General features: G+C 34.1%; 2 protein-coding genes and 1 long non-coding RNA gene across 6 annotated transcripts; 1 reads left to right on the top strand and 2 right to left on the bottom strand.

Moving 5' to 3' along the window:
- Positions 1-674: 674 nt before the first annotated feature.
- Positions 675-9,005, bottom strand: LOC114403431. 4 transcript variants are annotated; one of them, XR_003664656.1, is made up of 6 exons: positions 8,666-8,997; positions 6,640-6,988; positions 4,075-4,788; positions 3,894-3,988; positions 2,481-2,635; positions 675-1,002 (listed from the first exon to the last, which is right to left on the bottom strand). XR_003664656.1 is itself a non-coding variant. In XM_028366399.1 (2 exons), exons 1-2 carry the CDS (start codon positions 8,976-8,978, stop codon positions 6,963-6,965), a joined length of 339 nt encoding a protein of 112 aa, XP_028222200.1. In that variant the 5' UTR covers positions 8,979-9,005; the 3' UTR covers positions 6,728-6,962. The 4 variants fall into 4 exon arrangements, 1 of the variants encoding a protein (XP_028222200.1); XR_003664657.1 differs by lacking the exon at positions 2,481-2,635 and having other exon boundaries at positions 8,666-8,999; XR_003664658.1 differs by lacking the exons at positions 3,894-3,988; positions 4,075-4,788 and having other exon boundaries at positions 8,666-8,998.
- LOC114403432 lies at positions 1,420-2,233 on the top strand. Its single transcript, XR_003664659.1, has 2 exons — positions 1,420-1,748; positions 1,880-2,233. It is a non-coding gene; the product is annotated as an uncharacterized LOC114403432 (long non-coding RNA).
- A 2,196-nt stretch (positions 9,006-11,201) lies between the features above and the next one.
- LOC114403915 (WD repeat-containing protein WRAP73-like) lies at positions 11,202-16,769 on the bottom strand. The gene is made up of 6 exons (XM_028367145.1): positions 16,408-16,769; positions 14,668-15,156; positions 13,620-13,841; positions 13,470-13,542; positions 12,796-12,903; positions 11,202-12,040 (listed from the first exon to the last, which is right to left on the bottom strand). Exons 1-6 carry the CDS (start codon positions 16,522-16,524, stop codon positions 11,673-11,675), a joined length of 1,377 nt encoding a protein of 458 aa, XP_028222946.1. The 5' UTR covers positions 16,525-16,769; the 3' UTR covers positions 11,202-11,672.
- Positions 16,770-17,151: the final 382 nt, after the last annotated feature.

Genomic DNA, 17,151 nt, shown 5'->3' with positions numbered 1-17,151 from the left:
ACTTAGTTATGATTAGATGACAATATAAAATTATTTTATATTATGAATTGTATAATTTATTTTCTCTAATTTTATTAAAACAGAATTTATAAGCAAGTAAATGTGGAATTTCACTTTTTAAACACAAGACTGACGTAAGACATTGATATTGTTATATGTATTCTAGTTTCATTTATGTCTGTGGCTGCAGCCGTGTCACCATAAGCAAAGAGGCTATTTCAACATGTCAACTTCCCTATTAAGAAATACAAAAAAGAAAAAAGAAAAAAGAAAAAAAAAAAAAAGGCAGTATCATGCACCATATGTTAATGCATCATCCAAAGACTAGTCTAAATCCATGCTGAAAACCATTTCAAAGCAGTTAGATTAAGGCAGATGAAGCCTTAAGTCGTTCAGAGAAGTACGATAACCATAGCATGATATTTCCATATTTAGCCATTTAGAGCATTTTAAAAATAAATAAAACAGAAGCACACGAAATACATAAAAAAAAAAAATTGATTTCATCAAGTACACGAAAACAATATAGCAAAATCATGCTATGCTTGCTCACTAAATGCAAATGCAAATGCTAATATGAAGCTCTTTAAAACAGTTTTTAACCATTTTTTTAATATGTAAATAAACACATTCTAGGCGCGTAAAGTGTACAGATTGAGTGTGGGCGTATCGTGTAGTGGAACTATCATGCTGGTATATAAATTTATTAAATTCTGATTTTCATTCAACATGTCAACTGCCCAATTAATAAAATACAAATAAATGAATGGGTACTATCAGCCCCCATATGCTAAATGATAATCCATTATCTGACTAATCAATTCGCATCAATCAATCAAAATACCTATTAAATCTAGTTTGAGAGGTAATATTCATGTTATTTATATCTTTCTCGACTCTTTCTTGATCATAGGCAACGAAACTTGGTTGATTCGTCGATGCAAGAAGTCTAGCCCACATCCTATCAGTCAGCTTGACCTTATTTTGTTTCTCCATCACACACTGCAACAAGATGTTCGATGATCAGATCATAATGCGAGGAAAAACAAATAAAAGCATAACATATGAGATTGAGAAACAAGACATAATTTCCAGTTACCTAAACGAGAAGGAATTAACTTACTCCAAAAATAATTCTTTAGAATGATTTCACATCTTCATCATTCATTTTCTTGAAATCTAATAATTATAGTAAGTAACTAATCTTAACCATTCGATTTCAAGAAAATCAATGATTAAGATGAAGAGTAACTTTTTTAAAATTATTCTTGAAATAACTAGATCCCTCCTCTAAATGAGTGAAAGGCCAATAATTATTTCCCATAATAGTGAAGTGCCAAGATAGTCCTTCCAATAAATCATACACACTTAAGAGAAAGTAGTTATATATAGAACAATTATCATCAAACTATCAATGTCTTTCCACTTAAGATATCCAGTTATAATAAGAAAAGAAAAATGGAGTATGTTATAAAAGTTGATAGCCAGATTCAACTTAATCTTGAAAAGTCTCAGATGGTGTTTGTAATGGAACTAAAAAGAGCTTCAGTTTTCTTGATAATGATGCTGTAGTGTCAGATGGAGGAAGTGGATTTCGTGGTGAGTCTATTTCCAGAGTTCAAATTCAAGAAATTTTATCAACCTCCTGGGATTTTTTTTCAAGAAAAAAAAATCATCTTGATTTTTGTGCCTGGCTGGCAGGCAAGCTTTCTTCTCTTCAGTCATCTACTATCTAACTTTTCTAAATGGTTAGTCCTAGTTAGATCAGTTCAGTTTTTTTTTTCCAATAAAAGAGAGTCTCTTCAAAAGACTCATTTATGGTATTTTCCTCGATGCATATCAGAATAAAAGAAAATATATATATTTTTTGCTTGTGTAGAAGATTGCCAAATGGAAAGAAAACATAGCAGGTTGTTAGAGGAGAATCCAGGTGGGCATTAGGAAAGCTTCTTCAACAATAAGAATCAAAACTACTACAAGGCTTATTCTAACAGGGGTGCAGCTCGTGCATTTGGAACAGTTAGCGGAGAATCCAGGTGGACATTAGGAAAGCTTCTTCAACAATAAGAATCAAAACTACTACAAGGCTTATTCTAACAGGGGTGCAGCTCGTGCATTTGGAACAGTTAGCCTTTTGAATGATGAGAATGAATGCTAAGTCTGGAAGTCATGGAATTCATTCTATGGCTAAATTCAAAAGATATTTCATATATACTATTATTCTATTCCACAATCCTTGCTGTTTTAGTCTAGGAAGGTTTTCTATTGAATTGTAATCTGTAAAAACTAATAACCTACAGAAGATATTTGAGTTAGAAAAATCTAAAGGTGGTTAAAAAAAATACAAAAATGTATCAGAAAATAATTAAAACAAAACAACCACAAAATACTAAAATTGTTAAGCGCAGCATAATTTTTAGCAATAAAAGTAATTTACGTGAATTGAATATAAAAATGAGCTAATGGAATGAACCACTCACGGCAATTGGGATATAAGCCTGTTTACTGTTCACAGGCCCGACTGTGAAGCCAGTATATCCAGCCATAGCTCCATGAACAGCACCATGAGCAAGAAGAGTGCAGTAAATGTTGTCCGAGGCATTACTTGGAATAGCCCGAATCATGTATGTTGGATCTATGAAAATAAAGTTTTATAATAAAAATAAAAACAACAAAATTCAAGATTTGAATAGAGAAGTAACAAGCTGCCCCCATCATTATTTGATTTTAAATAAAAGTAGTGAAGAACTACTCTAACTGATTTCAAAATTTTACAAATATAAACTATCATGTTATGACCCACATCAGCATGTTTAAAATATTAAATTCTCATATTAAACTAATTATTTTTAATCTCTAACCTATTGAACTTCTCAGATTAGAATAATATCAATTCAATTACAATGTTTTTGACTTTTAGAAGGTTACATAAAAAATGTAATATCTATTATTAGAAAATATATTAATTTATTTTTCATATCAATAACAAATTTATTATGACACAGGCATACATATATAGAGAGCATATCTAGTGAGAGTCATTTTTATGAGTGAGAGGAATAAATGTAAGCCATATAAATCATACATAGAGGATCAAGATTTAAAGTCTTAAAATGTGAGTTTGAACCTAATTTACTTTTGGGTTTGGTATGTGGATAACATGGCAGGTGACCTTTTGAATGAATCTAGGATAAGCTCCGATACCACCTTAGAATGTAGATTTGAGTCTAACTCAACCCCAAAAACTAACTTATATAGTAAGGATTGTCCCATATTTATATATTTTATCTTGACCTAACTAATATGGGACTTTGATTTTTTCCAATATAAAGTCATACTACTCTTATAGTTCGCTGAATTAAATGAATAAATGTAAACTTTTTTTTATGTCCATGCGTTGATGAAATGTATATCCCGTTAGATGAATAAAATTGTCCAATTGAAGCAGATTCCAGCTCTTTATGACTAATGTAAGTGTTGATCATCAGAGCCAACTCCACAGGAGCCAGGATGATGTATATCCTAGCATAACTCTCTATACCTTTTCTTTGTCTAATCTTTTAGAAGTAACTAAGTTCTAAATTTCCTTTTGATATGATACAATAGAATGTAAAATTCAAAAATATTTAGATCTCCTCCTCAATAACATATGAGACTTCTTACAAAAAGACTAACTGGTTAAGCTAATGGTAGTGCCTTAGTGGTAGGAAACCGTCATTAAGGTGATCTTGTGTAATTAAAATAAATGTAAAAGATTTGTGGGAAACTCATGAAAGCTGTTAGGGAAGTGATAAGGAGCAGCAGAAGACATACTCAAGGAGAAAGAACCAAAGGTGCAAGCAGGGGTGCAAGTAGCAGGAAAGCCCAAAAGGAAAACTACAAGACCTAAGTACCTGAAGGATTAGGCATGAGGACAGCTCGGGATTTCATCTTCAGCATCAGCAGCACCAATATCGTATCTAGCTTGATTTGGAATTGTCTCCTATAGCTAGACAAATACGACAAATTCTGTTAGTGCAGAATATTCTTGCATGTAATCCAATCCCATTCTGTTAGCAAGAGTTCTATAAATACCTATGTAAATAACCAAATCAGGCATGAATGAAAATAGCAAAATTTCCTTTCTCCCTTAGTTTTCTTCTTCTTCTTCTGGAGGTGCTGACCCTCGAAGTTCAGCTTTCAGTTTCCAGCACGTAACAAAAGCAGTGTGCCCAAACTTGAAGTGCACATGTCAGTGAACAGAACCCCAACCGCCACGGCCCCTACCATGGCCAAAACAGCCTCCAACCAGAACCACAATATTAAGTAAATGGCGAAGATTGATTCTGATCAGAGGAAAATTGATGTTCTGTTTTGATCAAAAGAAGTGGTAGGGATCTGAGAAACAGATTGTGTCAAATTGATAGAGATCCAGAGAAGGTAGAGTCTGATGAGGTTTTCTTGAAATATTTCTGCAATCGCAGTTCCTGAGCAACAATGAGGCCTTCAACCTCTTCGATAGTAATTTCATCACTGTGACTTTCAATCAAAGGAATTACAGAGTCAAACTCTTGAGGTAAACCTTAGAGAGTAGCACCCAAATTCTCCTTTGGCAAAACTGGATCTCCAACAGAGTAGAGCAAATCAACTAGGGCTTTGATTCGAAGCAGGAATTTGTTCATGGGGCTATTGACGAGAGAAGAATGGCGTAACTCAGAATGCAACTGCCGTGCGTTTGTTGGAGTTTAATGATGAAAATAGGGATGGATTTTGTCCCAAATTTGGTATTCATCAACACAACCAAGAACCCTACAAAGTTTGGAGGTGGAAAGATGTTAGGAGTTTGACAAGTGTACCAAATGTCTAAATAATAAAATCTCGGAAGTTCGAGTGTCGAATTTCATAAAGATTTTGTATTGTACTTATCATGAATATTTTTCAATTTATAAGTGAAGAATTAATAGAGAAAGGGATAGAAGAAAGAATAGGAAACAATAAGTGAGTAATAAAAAGCAAGAGAATTAAAAAAAGAACAATTAAGAAAGGAAATTCAATGAAATGCAAGTGTTAAGACCTAGCATGCCTTTTTGCTTAAAATGTATGAGTTTAAGATTTTTCTTTATCAATTCAATTGTATCTATTCTACCCACATCTATTCATTTACTTGCCCCTAATTCCTCAGACAAGCCTATTTTATTTATCTATCTCTCAAATCCATTTGAACAGATTCAACAAATAAAATGCATGAAGTCAAAATTTTAGATGTTCGCATAAATGCATGGACATAAAATTATCATTCTATGTCTAGTAATGATTTTTTTATAAAATCTTTTCTTGTGATTCTATTAAAAGTTATCCTGTTCCGAGTGTCTAATCCTTAAAACTGATTCATGCATACTTTCTTTAGACCTTAATTAGAAGTTACTCTCTTTTAGGTCTGTCAGACCCTAACTAGGGGGTTTAGCCACTCATGATCATGAAGGCTGGGGTGAAGGAAAGAGAGGGATAAAGATGATAAAAGAAAGGAGAGAAAGAGTTCTCAGACTTTAGGTAGTAGTGAGAGTGTTCTGAGACTCAGTATGTCGTTTCCCCTTGACCAGACTCTCGATTTATAGATGTTGAAGTGAGCTTTGGACTTTCGTAGGCTCGCTTAGCACGAGATTCCTCGCTTAGCGCGTTAAGATCGTGCGCTTAGCGAGCTCCTCTCGCTTAGCACGTGCAGCTCCTCTCGCTTAGCGCGTGCAGCTTCTATTGGATCGCACGTTTAGCGCGTGATGTGCGCTTAGCGCGTTCTGTTTCTGTCGCACGCGCTTAGCGCGTGCTGCGCGGTGAGCGCAAGTTCTGACTCTCGTGCTTAACGCCTCGCTTAGCGCGTGTGTCGTCTGTCTCGCTAGCGTGAGCTGTGCGCTAAGCGAGAGGCTGGGCTGGGCCTTTTCTAATTTCTTCTTTTTTTCTTCGTTATTTCCCATTTTTTACTTATAACACCTCCAATTTTTATATTTGCAGCCAAGATTCCACGAAACATCAATTCTTTAACATTTAAGTGCAAATAACTGCTAAATAATTATTTTAAAGATAATTTTACTTCATTTTCTATTATCAGAATATAATTATTTAGCAGTTATCAAAAGGGAAGATAGCCAAGCAAGAAGTATTTGATCCTGTTCGTTTCCACACAAGATACTCAGGGTTGATGCAATTCTTGTTCGGTGAGAAATCAAGAAGGAATTTGAGGAGCAAACACAAAGTGATGAAGGCGATGAGTCTTGATGACTGGTTCAATTTGTTGACGTCACAAGAGAAAATTCTTATCTAACTTCTGTGATTTGATAAGAAAAAATTATCGGATTTATCACTAGAACAGAAGAGTGAAGATCTCCGTACAACAGAGGATGAGAGTTTAGCGGCGAAGCCTGAAATGGCAGAGGATGAAGGAGAGGGGTCAAAAGCCATGGGATAAGACCAGTGAGCTCTAGATAGGGTACACTTTTCATAAATATCTCTTTATTTTACAAGTCCTCCAGCTTATGGTCCATTAGACTAATTTGTGACATGGCAAAAAGAAACAGTAAGAGAAATACAAATTTTACACTACTAAAAGAATCAGTTCACCAAACGTCATAACTACTGATAAATTCTGAGATAGGGAAAATGCCTTACCACATCTCGACTTGCCAATGTTGCATACATTGCAATGAAACCTGCATACGCAAGCTTGTAAAGTATATCTCTGAAAAGAGAAATAGGATGCTTAAAGATCGGATACCAATATTTCATTCATAGGAAAAAGCTCCCATTTTTTATCATTTCATTGAATAAAATTATTTAGAAAATTAGAATTGCAATACAAAAAGAGAAGAAAATATTGTTTAGCATTGTATCTGCCCATCAGCATCAGCTCGACAATTCCAACTCCATTTTCAACATTTTCAACCTCCCCATGTGCAGCGTTAATGGCTATGTGGGCTTCTTCCACAGCAGTATTAAATCCAAAAGATTTGTCTATCACCTGGAGCCAAACACAAACAAGTAATAACAAAAAAAAATGCTTACTCTGTCCAAGTATATACTATTGTAATAAATATAAAGAATGCCATTGAAAGTAGACAGTGTTCATATATAAACGACTAGCTACAATTACTAAATTTCACTCAAGTAAAAGAATTAGTATATATCATAAATAAAAATACCAAACACTCTTCCCGTGATATACATACACAAGAAATATTAAGTTTCAGTCTTTACATGGTAGCAGAACAAAGCAAGAAAAAGAAAGAAAACCTACATTTTTTATGATTTTTTATCATCTTGCATTGTATCTCTCCTATCTTTCTTGAGAAATTCTTAGTTTAAGAAAAAAAAAAAGATAATTGTCAAAATCACTTTCCAATATAATTGATGAACTAAGTTTAACTAAAAGAAATGAGTTTTTCAATGAAATGCACTTGATTCAATGAACATGCACTATTCAGTCATCAGGACACTAAACCAAAAGGGTTTAGGAATACTGTGTTTCTAAAAAAAACAAAAAACTGAAAAAGTAATAATGCTATAGGTCATGATTGCCTTTTTGCCTCAAGCTAGCCATTCAAAGTGCCTCAAAATAATGTATGATGGCTACCCCTTGAGTCCTGAATATGTTATATGAATGTAAAGGACATATGAATATGTTCTAACCTAAAACTTCTATAGACATTATCTGATGAGGGATTTTTTCTGTTATGTAATGTTATGATTGTGTAGTCATCAATTCAGAATTTATTCTTTTTCCAATTCTTGGTAAATTATAAAGTGTACAATATTATTCAGCAGCATTACTCCATTGCAAACAGATTGTGATTTTAACCCACTCCCCCAAGCTTTTGTTATCCTCTCTATATGTTTGATAGATTAATTTACGAGGTTGTTATATGTTGATAGATTAATCTGTATTTTTTCTTTCAATAAGCCACAATTTTACTGGAAGTTATATGCATTTATTTTATTTGAAAAAAACATGCATATGATAGTCCGATTTCTGCTGCAGTAGACTTCACTCTTCACAACATTTTTGTTTTATCAATAAGAATTAAAGACAATGTCAAGAATTTACAACAATTCATGCACCCTTATCTAACTAACTCAGTTTAATCTCCATGGATAAAAGTATGTCTACTTTATCTTTGGAAAAAAATATAAAAAATTATAATTTATTTTGAGATAAAATAGTCCATGTTACAATATAAAAGTTTTTACAATTAAATCTAATCATAGATTTTTTTAAGTTTAAAATATAAATTGTTATGTATGATTTCAAAAGTTATAGGGTGATTTATGATTGGTTTACAATTCAAAGTGTAAAATCTTTGCATTGACAGTGGATGAAAATAAGTTTAATTGAAATATCAAAAATTATAATTACATAATAATATATTTAGAGTTTAATGGTGGTGCAATCTCATCACAAATATCAACTTTTAAAGTAATTATCATAATTATAAATTGTGAACTGTTATTTTACACTCTCATTGCATAATTTAATTTCTCATATATTTTTATCTACAAAACGAAAAATAGAATTTACATAAAATAAATCATATAATCATGTCATTTATTACAATTTCTACATTTTTTTATGTCTTACGTGCTTGTCCACAAAATCACAATCATGGAAACAGATTGAAAACGATAAGAAACGGAGTGGTACCGGCAAATTGGGAAGGAAGTCGGTGAGGTGCGGAACGTCTTCGAGGACAGAATCGTCGTAATTCTCGGATAGATCCGAAACCTGAATGGCTGTGACCGCGAGCTTGTTTTGGCGGGAAATCAACGGCGGCGAAAGGTTCCGGAGTTTCGGGAGAATCGCAGCAGTTGCGGAGTGATTGGACGGCAGAAAGAGGGAGAGAACGGAGGAGGACGGGTTTTGGAGAAAGAAACGGAGAGATCCATAACTGTTTTTTTGGGAAATACTGAAACTTTGCACCAGATATTGAATGAATGAACAAATAAGCCTCGCTCATTTGTATTTGGATTATGTTTTGAGTTAGTTGCAACAAATAAGGACAAAATGAAGGCAAAAATATCAAATTAGGTCATTTTTATAAATTTTTTACTAAATCGGTCTGTTTTGTAATTATTTATTCTATGGATCTCTTTTTTTACTACAACGTACCTACTATTCGATGAGCGCGTTTCAGGAGAAGCTGACACGTGACATGACGTGACTAGGTGACAAGGAAGGTGGTGGTCTGCCAAGCAAGACCACTAGTGGTAGCCTGTCGAGCACTTCCTTCTTTTCTATAAAACCCTTAGTCTTCGGTTTCATTTGCACTATGAAATCATTAAAATAAATTAACATCAACAAATTACTCAAAATAAATTAAATTATTGTCAGAAATTTTGCTCAAAACTAGTAAATATTTTTTATCTTCGATATATTATAACATTATTTAATATTTATTCTGTTGATGATAATAATGATTATATTTTGTAGGTGCATAAACAAATTGACACAGACTATAAAATGAAATAATAATTTTGTTTATATTTTTTTGTGATAAATAGTAATTTTTTGTAACTTAATAATTTAATTTTTGGTTATAATTATGTTGTGTTTATATATGTTATATTTGTTTGTTGATGACAACAATTATTTATTGTAGTAGTTTTTATGTTCACCACATTATTATTATTATTAGTTAAGCTCATAATTATTGATGTTGGTATATTTTTTTAATAGCCAAAATTTACATAGACGTTAAAAATAAATGCCGATTATTTTGCATCATGAGTGTGCGAAGTAGTAATTTGTTCTGACAGTAATTTAATTTATTTTGAGTAATTTGTTGATGTTAATTTATTTTAACGATTTCGTAGCGCAAATAAAACGGAGGAAGAGAAATTTTATAGGGAAGAAGGAAGTGTCAGGCTGGCCACCACTAGTGGTCGTGCCTGGCAGGCCACCACTTCCTCCCCTTATCCCACCACCCCTGTCACCTAGTCACGTCATGCCACGTGTCAGCTTCTCGTGAAACATGCTCCTTGGATAGGCGCGTTGTAGTAAAAAAAGAGACCCATAAAGTAAATAATTACAAAACAGACCAATTTTGATAATAAAAAATTATAAAAAGGATCCAATTTGGTATTTTTGTCCAAAATGAAATGACCTTTTTAATTTTTTTTATACAAACAAAATGAAAATGGCCTTTCTATTTTAAAAAGCTAGTGACCCGTGACTTCCATGGCCGAAAACATATTCTTCACATGTTGTGACCTATCTTTAAATGACCAATCATAAAATAATAATAAAAACTAACATTTTCTTTTAGAGTAAAGTACCAAATTAGTCCCCCTCACTTTTGAAGGCGCTGTCAATTTGGTCCCTCAGATTTAAAAAATATCAAAATGATCATCGACTTTACATTTCGTTTGTCACATTAGTCACTGCCGTTAGTAGTCTCCTTACACCGATAGTAAATGTGTGATGTGTGTGTTCCAATAATGAATGAGAGAGGCTTTAGGGGTGAATAGGAAAAAGATGATCACCTAAATTATGCCATTTTAGTATCTTTAATGTCAATTTAGTCTCTCCTTATGTGACAAGTAGAAGAAACTGATATGAAAGTTACACGTGTGCGTCCAGGTGGCACTTAACGTGCCACATCACACATTTAAGAGACTACTAACGACAAGAACTAACGTGACAAACACAGAATGTAAAGTCAATGATCATTTTGACATTTTTTAAATCTCAGGGACCAAATTGACAGCGTCTCCAAAAGTGAGAGACTAATTTGATACTTTACTATTTTCTTTTATCATAATACTAAAAATTAATGTGACAGTGTTTAAAAAAATATTAATGGCAATTAAAAAAAAGTGGTAACAGAAAGAAAAAAAGTTCTAACACTTTGATTAGTCAAAATTTAGATTAGGAACCCAATGAAAATTCAAGATCCTAGGAACTAAAAAATAATAAATCATAATCCAAATCAATGTTAAAATTTTTACTAGAGACACACTTTTGTTAAGTTAAAAAAATCTAGGCATTAATTTGTATTTTGTTGAACCATATGCAGTCATTCAACTTTGAATGTGTGAGTATGAAAAGACTTAAGTTATAGGTCGATCCACGGGCGACCAAAACAATACAAAAACTATATTGAATTACATTAAATATGACAGAAGGCTGTTGAAAAGTCAGAGAAGGAGGAGCTTATTAATGGTTAAAAATTGCTTAAGCATAGAAGGAAATTGACGAGGCAATTGCATTACTTCCCATTTAAGTTTAAAAATATCATAGATAGATAAATAGATGGCATTCCAATCAACAGCATTACACCTTAAAAATCAAACAGGAAAGAATGCTGTTTAATATTCAATTTAATCTATGCTGCTACAACAATGGCCGGGATGGCCATTGAATTTTCCCTAGAGCTCCTACATAGCTTTGCTCCATTGCTCCTCCTCAAAATGCTTGATAAAAAACAATAACCACCATACATTTTTCTCTTGCTACTGGAGGCAACAATAACAACCAAGCCTTTTTTTTCTCTTGAAAATTACTTTCCCTTCTTAATATACTCCATCCAAACACACCCTTTACACCAGCAGGATTTTGTATGATCATAAACCTTGGAATCTTGTCTACCAGATGCACAGAAATACAGGGTCATTCATATTTAACACCATTTTGTTTCATTCCCTTGTGATCGTCAATCATCAGAGCTGTACTCACTAGATTCTGGCAACAAGGGTACAGCAGCACAGCAGAATGACTCCTTGTCCTTAAGAAGTAGACAACTGCCATCAGAATTCCATTTCAGATCTGTTATAGTAAACTGCGGTAGAGGAACATGAACACAATAGGCACCAGATGGGGTCCACATATACAAGTGAGTGCTTCCGGTGCAAAGAACAAGGCGTGTGCATGCCGGGTCCCAAGCTGCTGCTCTGATAGGATCCTTATGCACTAAGATTGCAGCAAGCTCAAGATGTCGAATATCCCATATCCAAAGTACTGTGGGCATACTATCATTACGAGTACATATGTATTGGCTATCATTGCTCCATGACAAAATACCTTCAATAAAAATGAGTTGAGTCATACAGGAACCTTTAATTATAGCTTTTTCCAAAAGCTATCATGCAAAACCAACAACAGAAGACATTCGATGAGTCCAAAGACAACCAGATGGTTCGGTCTGTTCAGTAAACTACAATTGAAAGGAAACTGATGGGATACTGCAGACACCAAAGCATCATCAATAAAGAATATGAAGAACTAATAAAGGATACAATCCAAAGATAGCAATAACTTATGACTCCTGTCTGCAGAGAAAGAATAATAAAGTAGTCTCTAGTATATATTTTTGAGTTGGGCAAAGATTCCAAATGTATAAACCAAGAAACTGTTACAAGTCATGGTGGATGGCACTGCCTCGAGACCATGTTAAGATAGAAACTGAATAATATTATGATGATGTGATACTATCCAATGGAGATTTACAAAGTATTCACTAAAACGTGAAAGGTTGTTTTTCCATCACTTGATTAGTTCACAACCTGATATACTCAGGCCCTTGGGAAGTTAATCACTAGTTCAAGCTACAAACTTTGGCTTTATTGACATGTTTCTGCTTCACACTAATACTTAGGCAACCCAAAAATCATGCAGATCAGAAAATCATTTCCAAATCAAGAAATTCCATTTCTTCCTATTTACTGCACAAATAATGGAATTGAGAACCCTAGCCTTTGCTTCTATGTCATTATTAAATTATGTAACAAGAAAGCTCAAAATTTATGGCATTTGAAAATTAGAGACGTGTAGCTTACCAATTCCTTGTTTGGGGTTAGGTTTCTCAGCAGGAGGCTTTTGGAATGGTAAATTGATAGGAACTTCCATAACCTCATACCTGACTCTAAATGGTTCTTCAGGAGAATCTGCTTGCAGAAAGAAAAATAAGAAAGAAACAAAACAAAAGAATGAGTATCATGAACTAACTATCCAAAAAGCTTAAGTTGTTAGGTAAAGGCAGATAAATGGTTTCATACTTTTATTTTATAACACACCCCTCGTGCAGAAGGCCTTTGGGTTTAAATTGTGGACAATGCACAGAGCACATGCCTATCTAACAACCTTGTGATGAACTCCAACTTTTATTAGAAGGATGAGTAAAACAAGGATCCAACTCTAGACCACTTGCTCATAGAGACTCTAATATCATGTCACCCAAAGCTTAATTTGTTTGGTAAACATACAAGAATGATTTTATACTTTTAAATCATCTATAGCAACGAGGAAGAAAATAATGAAAGAAAAAATCCAATGGCTAATGAAATGAGTAACTGGCTTGTTCATGGGAATGAGTAACTGGCTTGTTCATGGGAAGGAGTTGGTCTTCACTCTTCACAAATTACAGAAACATTTAAGTACAGAAAACCAATTTGCAAGCCGCATAAACAATGGCCAAAGAAAAAGAGTTGGTTCCCACAACAATTGTGCTTACCATCATGCCCTTGGGAAAAATCATTGCTCAAACATAGTTCAGACATATCAAGTTGTAGTGGCTCATCTACTTCCTGAAATTTCAGGGATAAGGTAAATAAATTTCTCAATCTGTGATACCATCAACAGGGGAAGTGTCTAAAAGGAGTACTTTGAAAACAGCAGCATAACAAGGACCACGGACTGTAGATGGGTGCATTAGCTCTGCAAATGTCTTCCAAGTTAGGTGATTCAGGACCCGCAGCATCTGGTCATAGCTGCCCACAGCCAGAAACTGACCACAAGGAGACCAGGACACACTTTTAACTCCTAATCCACTTTCATATGCTTGATACTTGAAAAGGCACCTTCCGTCTGGAGAATATATTAGAACCTATATCAAACATAAATGACTAAGTTTTAGGCAATTGTAAATACAGCATAAATTTCCAACAATAATTTATAGCATAACCAGCGAGTAATACAAAAGCAACAGACTAGAAGCAACACATACATAGATATAGAAAACACATGAATTGTAATATTGTGTAATGTGATATATGACATGCATGGAACTTTGATTATCAAATGCATGTGCTTTAATGATGAAGATTATGCAAATATTTGACTGCATTAATTACAATAACATCCCCTGTCAAACTTAAGTGGGTGCAGTGGGACTGAGAACCAACTTGAGTTTGGAAACAAGAGTATGAAGTGTGCAGAGTCAAATCTGCATTCTGGCTTGGATGAAATGGGGCCAGATTATATCTAAAATCAGATACGGGGGTTGGACTGCATCTGGGATCGGAGAGAGGGCAAAAAATATGCCTAACTCAACTTTAAAAAATACCTCAAGGAAGGTTATTGAAGTACTATACGGACTTGGGTCGTATGCTTTGATGATGTGAGATCTTAACAATAGTTATTAATTAGTGGACTTGATAATTTTTTCAATGTAAACTAGTCATCCTAAGAGCTTATCAGGTCAAGGAAGTGATGGAATAGTTTTTGAAGCACTTTTGTCTTTGAAGCTATATAGGACAAGGCTCCTACTACCTTGTGCTAAAAAATTCAAAGAGAATGGGGGCACTAAGAATTGACCTTGTAACTTCTTGGGCAAAAAGCCTCTAGTACCATTTCATGGAACCAGTTACCCTAAAACATTAAGCTGGTGGGTGCAATCTTATAAAGACTTTCCATATATAGAACGAAGTTACCTTGTAATCAAGTGGTGAATCCCATATCACTATAGCACTATCATCAGGTGACCATTCGATATCAGCCAAGTCTAGAGTGTCGACTGCAAAATTGCCCATGATTTCCCATGTGTGACAAGATAACAGATTTATATAGTCCTTGCAATCACGCCTTGTGCATATTGCTGCAAATTTCCCATCTCTTGTGAAAGAAACTCCTTTGGAAGGATGCTTTGGCCACTGTAAATGCACACAAGCTGTATTTAACAATGACCAAACAATTAAACGCAACTGGAAATCTGATGTGGTGAGTATGTGGCGGCTATCTGGGCTCCACCTCGCATATGCAATTCCAGCAGGTCCTTCATCTATCTTGCATGTCCATTCTGGCTGGGTCAGTGACCAAGCCTGTATCATCGGCTTTTTGTAGAGACCGCAAAGAATATATTCAGAATCAAGGGCCCATTCAATATAGCTAATCTTGTCTAAGCATGAAAACAACTGCACAACCTGCATAAGCCAAAAAGAATTGGTGCAAACCATGAACTAGAGGCAGATAATTGGAAATAAGCAGCTTAATCAATGAGTCAGATGGAATATGTGCATGACACCGAAGTATATAATTAACATAAATCTCATCAAAACCTAGAGTATAGTCCCAAATATACTCTGACTGTCTTATTACTCATATTTTTTAATATACATCATTCACCATCAAACAGCCAGCATATATCAAGAACGAGCTTGTACTATTTTCCATGAAGTGATCAAGTCAAGAAAGAAGAAACAGCATCATATACACTCAAAATTATAAGTTGGTATAAAAAGATCATATGAGAAACAACGGTGAAGTAGAGTAAGACATAATAATAATCAAGGTGATTGATTTCATAACGAGCCGAGGGTTTATGGTTTTGGAAGTTTGAAAATTTTATTCCTCAAACTGCAAAGGATATATTACATACCATATGTGTTCTGAGTTAACGTTTAAACTTCAATAAACATTATTTAATCCTACTGGTTTATTAGCACAAAGCTCCCCCCCCCCCCCCCCCCCCAATTCAGACCTGCAATTCATTCATTCCATCTTGGAATTTGGATTCAATGAGCCTGAGCCATCACAATGCAATGTTCACAACCTGTGGAATTATCGTCTCCCAGTCAAATTTAGTCTATCTGTTCCTAAGCCTGAATTTTCCGAGACTTCATTCACTTGAAGTTGCAATTTACTTTACTACCATAAACTCCCTCATGTACCTATAACAATTCTGTTACCTGTACTAAAAATCTAAAACATCAACTTTCATGAAAGCTAGTGTCTAGTTGAGTTCCACCTTCCAAGTCAAAATTTCAGCCTCTTTAGCTACAGAAATCATCATGCTCCAATGGATATCACCCCCATTTTATTTTCCTACAAACCTAAGTATCTAACAAAGAACCATCAAGCTTCAACTCTCTAAATAAACCCCATTTACACCACAACTTTCTAATTCCTCAGAAATATGCATATGCAAAATAACCTAAAAGATTTTATTTGTCATGTATGGAAAAAGAAGAAACAACAAAGAAAACCCAGATCCCGTTGCCTAGCCATGACTCCCATGTTCTTCCTAAAAGCTTAAATCCCCAACACAAATCACAAACATGGGTGTCCCAAAAAATCTAAGTCCCATAAACTCAAAACTCGAAAGAGTGCACTCAATGGGACCCACAAAACAAAACAAAAATGAAAATTGAAGAAGGGTATCAAAAAAACGAAACCTTGAAAGAAACGGTCTCCCGAATGACGAGACGATAATCAACAGCAACGGCAATGAAGCGAGCGTTGGGAGAGAAACAACAGGGACCCGTTTGCTTGTAAGATTCAGTGAACTCCATTGATCGATTTTTATCACCAAATGGCAAATGGGGTGGTTGGTTTTGCTTCAAGTTTTAAACTTTACACAAAAAGGAGTTAAACTATCAGAATGATGAGTGACAGAACAGAGAAACGTAGTAAGTAGATCTGGAAGTGGGAACCCTGTCTCGTTGTCTTGTTGCATAAATTCCTGAGAGTGAGACAGACAAGATTTTCAAATCGTTTTATGCATTACAAAATAAGGTACTAGTACCGTTAAATCATAAATTCATTTGGTGTGATGCTTTTTGTTTCTTCTTTTGCCTCACCCATCCCATGTAATGTTTGAACGGATAATTCAAATTCAATCAAATAAACTAATATAAAAAAAAATATTTTTTAAAATAAATCTAGTTTTTAATATGAGAAAGGATGAGAATTTAGAGGATATTTGAAGTAGTGTATTAAAAGGTGTGTTTGTCCTGACACATTTTTTTATTCATAAGTAGAGAATGATAGATGATGTTATGTCCTATTTTTTTTATAAAATAAAATTAAATAATTTATAATATAACACTTCTTGAAGAAGAAAATTAAAGTTGAAAAGTTTGTGAAATTTTATAAAATTTCAGATAGCTATGATGTATTGTAAGTTTACAATAGTAGTA

The sequence above is a fragment of the Glycine soja genome, chromosome 20 (assembly GCF_004193775.1).
Source record: "Glycine soja cultivar W05 chromosome 20, ASM419377v2, whole genome shotgun sequence".
Taxonomy (NCBI): domain Eukaryota; kingdom Viridiplantae; phylum Streptophyta; class Magnoliopsida; order Fabales; family Fabaceae; genus Glycine; species Glycine soja.
The sequence above is the reverse complement of the archived record's forward strand: the minus strand, read 5'-3'. Positions and strand labels throughout refer to the sequence as shown.

Excerpts from the sequence above, each read along its gene's own strand:
- LOC114403431 (XM_028366399.1), bottom strand. The coding sequence starts at position 8,978 with ATGAGCGAGGCTTATTTGTTCATTCATTCAATATCTGGTGCAAAGTTT. Across the intron at positions 6,989-8,665 it reads ACTTCCTTCCCAATTTGCCG|GTGATAGACAAATCTTTTGG; the intron begins GTACCACTCCGT and ends GTTTGGCTCCAG.
- LOC114403915 (XM_028367145.1), bottom strand. The coding sequence starts at position 16,524 with ATGGAGTTCACTGAATCTTACAAGCAAACGGGTCCCTGTTGTTTCTCT. Across the intron at positions 12,904-13,469 it reads TTTTTCCCAAGGGCATGATG|ATTCTCCTGAAGAACCATTT; the intron begins GTAAGCACAATT and ends TTCTGCAAGCAG. Across the intron at positions 12,041-12,795 it reads TAACCCCAAACAAGGAATTG|GTATTTTGTCATGGAGCAAT; the intron begins GTAAGCTACACG and ends TTTTTATTGAAG.